The 13123-nt window shown below is 40.8% G+C and overlaps 1 protein-coding gene across 1 annotated transcript in view; it reads right to left on the bottom strand.

Moving 5' to 3' along the window:
• The window catches only part of LOC150087631 (O-acyltransferase like protein-like), a 65888-nt gene that overhangs the window by 17323 nt on the left and 35442 nt on the right, over positions 1-13123 (bottom strand). The window contains exon 10 of the mRNA XM_090369836.1: positions 11400-11479. Coding sequence (XP_090225962.1) covers positions 11400-11479 — 80 coding nt within the window. The remainder of the gene's footprint in view (positions 1-11399; positions 11480-13123) is intronic.

The following is a 13123-nucleotide window of genomic DNA, read 5'->3' as shown; positions in this document are numbered from 1 at the left end:
CGACACATAAGGACAACAAATATGCTAAACTAGAAGAACTTCGAAAGCCTGCACTTAAGAAAATGAAAGATGGAAAGCGGCAGCAACAAGTATTCAAAACTACTTCAGGACAAGGGATGGCATTACTGAAACGACATATAAAGTAGCATATATACTTGGAAGAATAGGTAAGGCATTTGGCGATGTGGAAATCATAAAAGAATGCATTGTTGAAGTTGTGAGATGTTTAGATTCAGCTAAGGTTAAGAAGTACAAACAACTACCTCTTTAAAGGAGGACCATAACTGATCGGCAACATGAATTAGTCCGTAATATAACAGAACAATTTCATGCAATATGCCAAAGCGAAGCCATTTATTATAAGTCGCCTTGGATGAATCCACTGACATTACTGACTCAGCACAGGTGTTATTTTTTGTTAGTGTTATAATTGCGGATTTTCATTGTCATGAGGGGTTACTGACATCAAGTACCCTTACTGCCAGGACACTTGTAATTGGCGCCTTCACCATCTTCAAAGAAAAATGCCATGAAGCGAAACTGGATTTATGTAATTTAGTAAGTGTATGCATGCGTAGATGGCACGCCTTCCATGAGAGGAAAACATGAAGGATTTCTTGTATTACTATAGAAATAATTGCCAGATCCAGATATTTTGATTTCCTTTCACTGTGTCCTTCATCAGCAGAATCTGTGTGCCAAATCTATCGTTTTGAGTGACAGATTAAATAAAGTTATAGGTATTGTAAACTACATTCGAGCAAATACATCAAGACATCGCCAATTTCTCAACATGCTTCAGCTTAATGATGAAACATTCAGCGTGGATCTGCTATATCATTTTGAAATGGGCTGGTCGTCCCAAGGACAAAACTGTTATCTTTTGCGAAAACAAATCACAAGCTTTTTTGGAAGAACTGAATTAACAGTGTGAATTGCCAAAGTGGAATTCTGCAGAGATATTGCATTTTTGCGTGATTTAAGGTCAAAGAAAAAATGATCTGAATATTTTATTGCGAGGTAAAACCAAATCTAAATATGATATGTGGCTTAAAATGCAGGCATTTCGGAAAAGGCTGACCCTTTTCAAAACCTTGCTTAACGAATCGGAACTTTCAGCTGAACACTTTCCTCAACTGGCAGAAATTATTAATGAACTGGATACAAACAAATCATTGAGGAAATGCGACATGAAAGAATACACAGCTGTTCTAGACTCGCTGATTGAAGGATACAATGAAATGTTTGCTGATTTTGAGAAACATGATCTCACACTGAAAACAGCTTTTCAACCACACCTGATTAATGTCTCCAAAGCACCTGACGACTTACAGGTGGAATTAATTGAGCTCTCAGAAGATAATATTTGACGTGAAGGAGGATCCTCTTTAAATATGAAAAATGCTGTTGAATATCCATGTCTACGTTAACGTGCTCGTCGAATGTTATCTTGTTTTTGGGCAACCTATAGGACACGAATTAAAAAGCTTGAGATCTCAGAGGACGGATATTCACTACGAGGACCAATTTTTTATAGTTTGTTGAATATATTTGAATTTTGAATAGTTTGTTGTCTAAATTCTTACATTTTTAGTTTGTTTATCATCTTTGCTAAACAAATAAATGTCTGCGCAACTATTTTTGTTTTAATTCCTCATACAATAACAGGCTGTAATTAAAATTGTAAATATGCCTACAAAAATATAATTTTTTTTGTATATATTTAATTCTCAGCATGCAGTCTTATAGTATCTTGGTTAAATACAATTTGGCCTTCCAATATAAAAAGATTCCCCGCCCCTGTTCTAGAATATAACACCTACCTTGACAACAACTACTACTGACAACCAACTTCATTCCCTATAGCTTTGCCATCATCAAATAGCCAACAAAGAAACCTTCCAAGCCTTCATGACAGAAAGAAAGGAGAAGAATCTTTATTGCAGATGATGATTTACAAAGTATTGTAGTTGCAACTGCACTTCATGGAACAGCGGCCAGGGGTTAACAATGTACTATAAAGACAAGTTGCCTCAATAAACCAAAAATAAATAAAAATAATAAAATAAAATATCAATAATAAATAAATAAAAGAAATTACTAGAAAGTGGAGAAACGACTGAGTATACTGTAGACAGAGAAGATTAAGTGAGTGTACAGACAATTGGTTACAAAACACATGACACAAACATATACAATGAATTACATAATTATATTTTTTTTTTTTTTTTTTTTTTTTATGAGAACCCCAAACACGAGAGGTATTATAACCTATAGTACTTAGTACCGTGCTTGGGTTGGAGGTTGAGAAGACGAAAGAAGATATTTGTTGACATTGGACTTGAACTTCTTCAGACTGTAATTTTCAGGAAAGACATATGAAGGAAGGTTGTTCCAGAAAACGGCAGTTGAATGAATAAATGAGGAAGATGAAAAGTTGGTTCTGTGGGTTTGAAGTTGGACACTAAATGGATGTTGGCTGGTGGCGGCACGTGTTCGGACTGTTTTGAAAGAGAGAGCAGGAATTATAGAAGCCAATTCAGAAGAACAGTGCCCATGGAAGTATCTGTAGAAGAGGCATGCAGCAGAAACAGTGCGTCTATGAGACAGCGAGTGGAGAGACTCTGTTAGAGATGAATCATTAATTAACCTAACTGCCCTCTTCTGAATGGAATCAAGAAGCCTGAGAGAGGTTTTGGGGGCACCACCCCAGATGTGGGAACAATATTCCATGGCAGGGCGGATTTGCGATTTATACAGAGTGAGCAGCTGTTTGGGAGAAAAGTAACGCCGAGAGCGAAAGAGAAAACCAAGTTTTTTAGATGCAGAGGAAGCAATATTTGTAATGTGCTTGTGCCAAGAGAGATTAGAAGTCAGGGTAATCCCCAAAAGAGATATATCATTTTGCCTAGAAATCGGAATGTCACTAAAGATAAGCATAGGATCAGAAGAATCCTTTTTGCGAGATATAAGACAAGATTGAGTTTTAGAAGGGTTGAAATCAACTAAGTTGTCTTTGCCCCACTGGAGAATTACCTGAAGATCGGCATTTAAGGAATTGGCAGCAGATTTTCGAGAACTTGAAGCTGATTGAGCTGGACAAGGTTTCTCAAAATGGAAAGTTGAATGCAATGTGCTATCATCGGCAAAACTATGGATAGGATTTCCAGTCAATGGAAGAAGGTCATTGATATACAAGAGGAAAAGAGTGGGGGAAAGAACTGAACCTTGGGGGACACCGGCATTAGTGGAGAAGTTAGAAGACAGAGAGCCATCTACCATCACCCTCAGTGAGCGATCAGAGAGAAAACTGGATAACCAATTACTAAAAACAGTTGGCAAACCATAAGATGGAAGCTTGTTTAGAAGACCTTTATGCCAAACACGATCAAAAGCCTTTGAGATGTCAAGAGCAACTACTTGTGTTTCACCGAACCTTTCCATTGAATTAGTCCATAAATGGGTAACATAAGCCAGAATATCACCAGTGGATCGACACTGACGGAATCCATACTGGCGATCGTTGATCAGACGGAAGGTTTCTAGGTAGTTTAAGAGTTGGCGGTTAATTGATTTCTCCATTACTTTAGAAAGAGTAGAAGTAATTGCAATGGGACGATAATTGGATGGGAGGGATTTGTCACCCTTTTTAGGAACTGGCTGGATATGAGCAAATTTCCAAGCAGAAGGAAAAACACCTTTGGAATAAGAAAGTGAAAAAAGGCGGCAAAGAATAGGAGTAAGTTCAGGAGCACAGGTTTTGAGAACAAGTGGAGAAATACCATCAGGACCTGGAGCTTTCTTAGCATCAAGATTCATCAAAATCCTTCTGATATCCTTTTGACGGAAGACCACAGGAGGCATTGAATGGAGCGTGTTAGGAATGGTGGGAGGTGTTTTACCAAGATCATTAATACATGAGCTCAAAGAAAAATGGGATGCTAGCAGGTCAGCTTTATCCTTGGCTGAAGTGACAACAGAACCGTCTGGTTTGGACAGAGGTGGGAGCAGAGATGGGTGGCGCCTCCGTAGCCAGGTGGGAAGGAGCAGCAGTGCGTAGCACACGCTTCTTGATTAGACCGGGGTTCGAGCCCGTCACCACCAAATACGGAGGATGCGGAAAGGTCAGGGAATGACCACCGCATATCCCGGAGCAATATGGCCTTAGTTGCTAATGCTCCTAAAAAAAAAAAAACCAAATAACAATAGCAGAGATGGGCAAAAGTTGCGGCCAATAGCTTTGGCAAGAGACCAGAATGCTCGGCTACCATTAGGGCAAGAAGCAAGTTTTCTACTCTTAGCCTGTTCAAACTCTAGTTTGGACTGATTAATAACTGCTTTACAATTGTTACGAGCTTTGGTGTAGGCAGAAAATGAAACTGAAGAATTAGAAACAAGCCAATTACGATATGCAACGTTCTTCTCTTCAACAGCCTTAGCACATTTATTGGAAAACCAAGGTTTAGATAAAGGACGAGATTTTAAAGTGGAGTGTGGGATAAAGGATTCCATTCCTGCAAGAATAATTTCACTGACACGATCTGAGCAAACGTTGACATCAGAAGTTTTGAAACAGTAATCAGACCAAGGAAAAGAAGAAAAGAAGTCTCGCAGGTCATCCCATTTTGCATTCTTGTAATGCCAAACAATACGAGGTTGGGAATAGCCATGAGATAAAGGTTCCATCGGAGAAGAGGCAATCACCAAGTTGTGATCTGAAGTGCCTAAAGGACCTCTCACTTCAACCTTGTACTTAGAAGGGTTGTTCGTGAGAAAAAGATCAAGCGTATTGGCTGTATGATTAGGATTGTCCGGTATTCTTGTAGGTAAATGAACAATCTGTGCTAGGTCATTAGTAATTGCAAAAGCCTCAGCATCTCGACCTGCTGGGTCGGTGTGACTAGAAAACTGAAGCCAGCTGGAGTTGTGAACGTTAAAATCACCAAGGAAAATTACCTCACTGTTAGGAAAGTTGGACTGGAGAAAGTCAAGTTGCAAAGAGAGGAAGTCAAAGAGCTCCAAGTGATTAGTGGAGTTGGGAGAACGGTAGAGACAACAGATGAATTTTACACAATGAGGTAGAGAGATTTTAAGCCAGAGAAGATCAAAGAGAGGAGATTCCAAATTGCCAAGTCTCTGACAGGGAATATCAGAACGGACATATGCACAAGTACCTCCTTTGAGGCGAAAGGAATCATACAGCAAATAATTTGGACATCTGAGATGAGCAGTAGTTGAATCAACTGATAACTGAGATTCAGTCAGAAAAAGTACATGGGGTTTGGAAGACTGCAAGTGGAAATGGACATCGGACAATTATATGGAATGAATTGAATTCAGTAAGAGTTTGTATTGCACGGGACTCAGGTTATAATAGTGGTAGCCTCAACCACCCACAACGGAGTATTTTCTTTCCGTATTGTCGATTCTGACTGAACTTGTTGAGATTGACATCTAGTTTTTGGACGCGTGATGACATCTGCTAAGGAAGGAACCGGTCCTACAGGTGAAGGCGTGTTTGAAGAGGGCATAGCTGTGGAGTTGCTCGCCGATGCGCTATTGGGATCCTCCATGCACAGTTGTTCCAGAAAAAGAGAGAGGAGATGAGACCGGTCAAGAGATTGACCGTTGTGACGAGTCTCCTATCATCAATGAACCATGTGAGTCTTGGGATGTTCAGTATGTTTGTCAGTGGTGATCCGGACCTGAGGAGATAGGCTAAGCGTGTGACAAGCCCACTTGAGAGGCCAATACTCGGAGGACCTACACTACACTACACAGCTGTTCCAGCGAAGAAGAAGATTAATGAATGCTTCTGCTACCAATGATCAGAAAAAAACCCAGACTTCATCCGTATGACCATGAAAAGCATTTTACTATTCTGACTGAAAATCTCTGAACATGACTATGCTCACGCCAAAAACTTCTCGGCGTGGGATTTATTTAGGCTCTGCCAAGGCTAATCGCTACTTCACGGGAAGAATCCTTCTGGTAGAGGGTCTATGGAGACTTCTACTTTTCCTTGAGTTTTTATTTATTTATTTAATTTTAACTCTGGAGTGGATCGCCAGAGTGTTATTTATATATTTATTTATTATTATTATTATTTTTAATTAATTAATTATTTTTAAAATTTTGTCTCATGAAATGAGACCTAAGGCGTCCCATCTACTGGAACTGGCTCACCTTCCCGTGGTGTGGACGAGTATTTGGAAGCAGCCTTCACGGTGATCGCTGCTTCTATGTAGTCAAGAAGCCAGCGCATCACAACATCACAACATGTACATAAAATACACAAACATGACACAACTTCAAGTCTGGCCTAGTTTACAGAGTCTATTGAAACCTACAGTAATACGAGGTGGATTTGAACTGATGTTCTAGGAGCCACCCTAATAACACATGTCCACATGTCTACTTTTCCTGCTCGTCGATGACTCGACGAACTTTTATGGTTATTTTTCACTCCGTGGCTCGGTCTCAGGCGTGGACATCAAGGTTTTCTCCCCGGAACCAGGGGTTTTTCATCTAGCAAATCAGGCAAATCGACCAGAGAACACAGGTAATTTACAGAAACAATACACATGGGTAGATGAAATAACTTTCCGGTTGAGACTAATAAATAGTTTTTTCTTTCTACTTTTCTTTCCTATCCCTTATCTTTTACTGTACTATCTTTCCTACGTAACCCCACCCTACTAAAGGATATCGCCTTCTTTACTTACTCCCCTTCAATATCTGTATCCCCACCTCCCATCCAAACCTTGTGGATCCTACTGCCACAGATCTTTCTCTCTTCTTAACAGTCCCTCTGTGAAGGATGGGCTCCTTCCACAGGGGAGCCCCTTTTATCCCTTTACCTTTCCTTTTCCAGGTGGAAGCCTTCCTATCATCCACGTTCTTTATCGTCACATTTTCTCCAATACTCGAACTATCACTCCCGCGCTCTTTTTCCAATGAAAAACTTCAAGAGTTTTTTTTTTTTTTTATGGGCCCTCCCTGGCAAGCTCGGCGACGCCTAGGCTTCGTCCCAGCCAGAAACCTTTTCTACACCCTACACCCAACCTACATCTTCGTGGTGCAGGATGGACAACCGGGAATTCCGGGGCTAAATGGTCGGAGGAACAACATACCAACACACCCCAACACATCTCAAACACTAAATTACGCAGACTGAACTAAAACTCATACTTTTACCTCTGGCCTTTACAGACTTCGTATTGCGGCACAGCGTGTACTACCCGGAGTTGGGGGGGGGACCTCCCAGTTTCACTTGAAAGTAAACAGTACACATTATACTATACACTATCGCCTTCTGCTATTACTCGACTGGCGGACTTCCTCATCTAAAGTCCCCCACTATGCTTACTCTGTGACTCCACACTTCTGTTTTCCCTGTATTTTATTTTCCAGGACATCTCCCCATTCCTTGCTATGCTGGAGGGGTAGGGTCCCGATAGGCATCTTTCTAACGTCCTGACCCTGCATTTGGATGGATTCTGGTTGGCTCAATCTATGGTGAGAGAGTCTTCTACTGAGTGGCCATATGAAAACACACCAACACATAACTCACAGTACCTCACACCACTCTCACACCCCTCATTGCTGTTTCCCTAGTTGATAGAGGCCACGTAGAACCTTAATCTGCCCTAATTTCCTTTCCCAAAATTAAAACACTCATTTCCTGGCCATTTAAAACCTCTAACTCCTCTCGCATGTTGTGAAGTTTTAGGGGTATCAAAGGCGATATTGCGCAGAATATAAAATGTCTGTAAAATTGCGTGTGTTCTGTGGTCGATCTGCTATTTTTCTGGAAGAAAAATTCGAGTTTCCCGGAGAAAAAGCCATGTTACTCTCGCTTGAGACTGACTAACTCAGCCACGTTATGAAAAAGACATAAAAATTCTTCGCGTCATCGACGAGATTCGAACTGAGGAATTTTCTACTCAGTGTGGAGAGGATGGCCCGATTCTACTAACTATGCTACCCACGAGAGCGAAGATCAGGTTAGAATATTTTCGCCCGTAGTAATTTCCCTTACATACTGATGCAAATAATAACCATCTATTTGTTTGGAAAGTTTTGTACCCCATAGTGTGTTTCCCTTCATTTACTCCATTAAAAAAAAAATGGCAAATTGAAATCGTCCCCAATAAGACAGTTACCCTTTCTCGACCATTTCCGCCCGTAATGGCTTTCGTCATAACCTTCGGCTCTGTAGATTACTCCCCTCCCATTTTACATTTACATCCAATTACTTCACACACCACAGATTCCATGCTGGCCTTAATTTGCTCTGAATCCGCTTAAGTGTTTGTCGTATTCAGGCTGCTTTTGATACGAAGCATGTCCTTGTCATCTCTTCTATTTCTCTTTCTTCAAATTAGTGCCTTTTAAAATTAACCCTTAAACTCTCCAATGATACTGGTAAACATACTATTACCATCTTTCTTCCGAGTTTTTTTTTTTAAATAGGTTCCTTCTACCTAGAAGTGCGAGCTACGCTGTTAAAAATTTCCCTTCAAGAGCTTTGCAGATTTATTCTGTGGGATTTTGACCTAACGCATAGCATTTTTTAGCATGGCCCTCTATTTATCCAACGAAACTTAAGTTCGTGTTCGCTTAATGGTCTCATGGTTTCTTTGTCCCCACCTTAAAAGCTAGCAACCTGTAAGTCACACCAACAATTGTTGCTTCCATAGACTCGCCCTGGTTCTGCTAACCTACCTCTCCTTATTTCAAATTGTTACCGATTTTACAGACACTCAAAGCACCCAATAAAGCTAAATCCTCTTGAACCAGAGCAGTAAGCTCTTGACCATTCTGTTCTATATCCAGAATTGCGGTATATCACCTGGCATGTCACTAGACACTTCAGTTCTTTACAAGTCCCTAGTGTTATTTGTCTCTAGGGCATCAACCTGTTTCTTTTGTGAACAAATTTCTTCTTACCATGCGCCAAGCTGTAACTTAAGATCGGACGTTCTTATATTGGGAACAAAGGAAATAATTATTATTTCAGCAAAGGCCAGTTAAACTGACCTCAGAACACATTCTACAGACTATACCAACGATGAGCTCATGACTCAAGTGAATCGCTGAAGGTGATATCAGTCTGAGTCATTATGTCCCAGGACGAAGTATTCGAAGAGTATCTTGTAGTAAGCATTATTAGGATATGAATTCAGTTAACAAAATATTATAATAATTAAGCATGCATCAAAAAAAATTATCAAATACACCCTTAAGAATTTAAACTGACAAAAGACAAAAGAATCAGCAACAACAAGGATTAGAATCAATTAGCTTTACAAAAAGGTAAGAATTAAATTTATAAAAATCACTTCTAAAATTATTAAAATTAAATTAATAAAATTTTAAAAAATAATTTAGAAGATATTAAAGAAATTAAGAAAAACCAAAATAATTAACGGCTCTATCCCAAATAAAAACTTATTGGTAGAGTCATAGAGTAACTTTAATAATGGTCAGCCAAAATGGCTGACCATTATTAAAGTAAATAAAGTAACTTTAATAATGGTCAGCCAAAATGGCTGACCATTATTAAAGTTACTCTATGACTCTACCAATAAGTTTTTATTTGGGATAGAGCCGTTAATTATTTTGGTTTTTCTTAATTTCTTTAATATCTTCTAAATTATTTTTTAAAATTTGGATGGTGATGGTGGTGATGAAACGTGGATTCGAAAATTTCACATGCAGTTCAAACATGTGATCTTTGTAACTTGACGTTCACCACTGGACCAGAGAAGACAGAAAGGATCCAACAAGAAATGCGCATTTATTTTTCATATTGATGGTCCCGTATTTTTGTGCAAAGCACATGAAGAAAGAAAGCCATGAAATAGTGGAGCAAACTCACCGCGCATTTATCCGAAGAAGCTTATTGCAAAGCACATGAAGTGATACTTCCATCAACTCAAAAGATTTTAGGCTATTTCCATGCAAGTTCATTTGGACTGTTGAAGGAAACACCGAACAAGGCTCAGAAACTTACCCAGTGCAATACACTCAGTATCAGAAAACTGACCCACCACCGGAAAACAGCTAATACACTCGTTTAAATATTTTCATGTCAGTGCCCTGAACTGATCTCATACACTGAGTTGTCTTTACATTAGTAACTCAAACCTCGTGTGTACGAATGGACTGGTCTATGACACTGCTGAAGGCTCAAAGTCAGGAACGGCTAACTTACGATTGTAGTTCGCACACGTGGTGAGCAATTTATGAATGTCTGTGAGGGAGAATGGGTCGGCGACGAGATCTTTCCAAGTTCCAACATGGAATGATTGTGGGAGCGAGACGTGCAGGTGGTGCCAATATCTCGACAACAGGCAACGTAATTAAGTGTCCTGTTTCACGAGTTTACCGCGACTGGCTGAACACCGGGCGAACAAGCAGCCAAAGGTCACAGTTTGGGTAGCCACGTGCGGTCGATGCCCCTGGTGTGCGTTTTGTGTCTCATCTCAAAGCACAGTGGCCTAGCAAACTAGCCAGTACAATGCAAGACCAATATCCACATAGAGAACAAGACCATCCTCGTATAGGCTACTGTTGCGCATGCTCACTGCGCGACACAAGAAACTCCCTCTTGCATGAGCATGTCAGCACCAACACTTGACCACGAAATGTAGAAACGTGTCAACTGGTCTGATGAATCCACTTTCAAACTGTATCGTGCTGATGGGCGTATCCGATTTGGAGCAAGCAACACGAGGCCACAGCACCTGGATGCAATGTTCGAAAGGCTGGAGGCAGTGGTATTGTCGTTTGGAGACTGTTTTCATGGCATGCTCTTGGTCCTCAGATCGCTGTTAATCAATGGCTCGATGGGAATGCCTACCTTTCCAAGTTGTCAAATTACATCATTTTATGAGGACAGCATTTATAGAGAACTCTGGCACCTCTAAACAAGAAAACGGGCCATGCAACAAGCTGCAGGAGTTTCTAATTGTTTTCAGGAACATGACAATAAATTCTGCGCCTTGCCATAGCCACCTAACTCATTCGATCTCATCTCAGTTGAGCATGTTTGGGATCTAATGGAAAAGGACATTCGATGCTACACCCATCTACCTGACAATATGCAGGAGTTACTGGACACGTGTAATGCATGGATAGCACTAACACAGGACACTTTGCAACACCTTGTGGAGTCCATGCCAAGACGTGTGCGCTTGTATTACGAGCAAAAGATGGCCCCTACGAGATATTAGTAGGTGTTGCTAATATAAAGCCAACTCAGTATATATGCAAATGATCAAACAAGCTATAAGTAGAAAAAGAAATTGCGCAGGAAAGAGAAGCTGTTGAAGCAGTCCGGGTGCTGCATCCAGCTTATACATGCAAAAAGGGAGTTAGAATAAGATACTCACCTCCTAAACAAGTACAGGAAAATCGGACTTATTACGAAGAGCTGCATGTCTGCAGCCAAATACCACGTCCACAACATGCACTGAAAGGAAAAAAAATCTTCTTTACTACCATAAAATGCAAAACTACTGAAAGGTAGTATAAAGTACATCCTATCAAAATGCAAAAAATGCCGCGTTTTAATCCCATATGGCTGGGAGACACATTTTTGCAGACCATGACCAAATTAGACGGTCGCGGGCGAGGTTTACACCATTTCATTCCCTATAAACATACACTGCCCTACCATTAATATCCAGGCACCCCTCCATGGATGGGGAAACAGGTCCTATGCATACAACACGTCACAGAACTTGCTATAAATATGCATACTGGGCTTTAAACAGACAATTGCAAAAATGGGCATGCAAGATGACACGTTCGACAGAATTACCTCAACGGTTCAACAGAATTGATCACCTCAACAAATGCTAGACGCCGATTAACATGGTGTAAGGAGCGCGAATCCTGAACCGTAGACCAGTGGAAAACAGTCCTATGGACATACGAGTCGAGGTTCGCACTCTACCAGTCTGATGGCCGTTTCTAGGTGTGGCGAATGCCAGGGGAACAGTTCCTTCCTGATTGTATCCTCCCAACAATGAAGTTTGATGGAGGCAGTGTCATGGTATGGGGCTGCTTTTCATGATCTGGATCGGGAACATTAGTCATTATCGACAAAATCATGAACGCTGTGCAATACCAGGACAGCCTGGACAATTATGCACTTCCAACATTATGACAATACTTTGGGAAAGGCCCATACCTGTATCAGCACGACAACGCGCCATGCCATACTGCTCGGGTCGTAGCAGAGTGGTTTGAGGAGATGGGTGTGGAAAAGTTGGATGGGCCTGCCCAAATTGCTGATCTGAACCCTATCGAGCATCTTTGGAATATATTGGATCGTCGGGTACGTGCACATCGAGTTGGCCCAAAGAACAAGGCCAAACTGGTGGCTGCGTTAAAGGCGGAGTGGCTGAACATATCACGGGACATTTATATGTTGCTGGTTGAGAGTACGTCGCGAAGATCGAAGGCCGTCATAAAAGCAAAAGGTTTCAGCACAAAATATTAAATGACATAATAAAAGCTCTTTTTTTGTCTAAAGGTAGATGTCCGGATATTAATGATAGGACAGTGTAGATTTTCATTCAGAATAGCAGGCTTCTTCTTGTTTTTGTAGTAGGGCTTTAGTAGCATCAGCGACTATGGCCATATTACTCTGTATATACTGTCTGTAAATTAATGTGTTCTGTGGTCGATTTTCTGCTTGCAAGACAAAAAACCCGAGTTTCTGGGAGAAAAAACAAAGCTACCCTACCCTGAGACCGACGAACTCAGCTACAGTACATTGTGAACCAGTCCATAAAAATTCCTCACGTCATCGACGGGACTCAAACTCAGGTCTTTTCCTCCCGCTGTGGGGAGGACGGCGATTCTACCAACTGTGCTACAAAAGGCCAGAAAACAGGCAACCCGACAACAGAAACCAGGAGACACATTTTTGCCACGATTCATTGATGCCACGTATTCTTAGTTGCTTTAGCACAAAAGCAAAAAACAGCAAGGATGCTGTCTTCCAGCATTAGGCCAGCAAGACGAACATTTATTTAGGTTGTCCCCATTAAGGAGGTTGGATGAAAAAGTCAGTGCCAACTTGAAGTGCATGCCTCAGCGCGATAGC

This window comes from Mastigoproctus giganteus, chromosome 3, assembly GCF_048544385.1.
Source record: "Mastigoproctus giganteus isolate SK-2022 chromosome 3, ASM4854438v1, whole genome shotgun sequence".
Lineage (NCBI taxonomy): Eukaryota > Metazoa > Arthropoda > Arachnida > Uropygi > Thelyphonidae > Mastigoproctus > Mastigoproctus giganteus.
The sequence above is the reverse complement of the archived record's forward strand: the minus strand, read 5'-3'. Positions and strand labels throughout refer to the sequence as shown.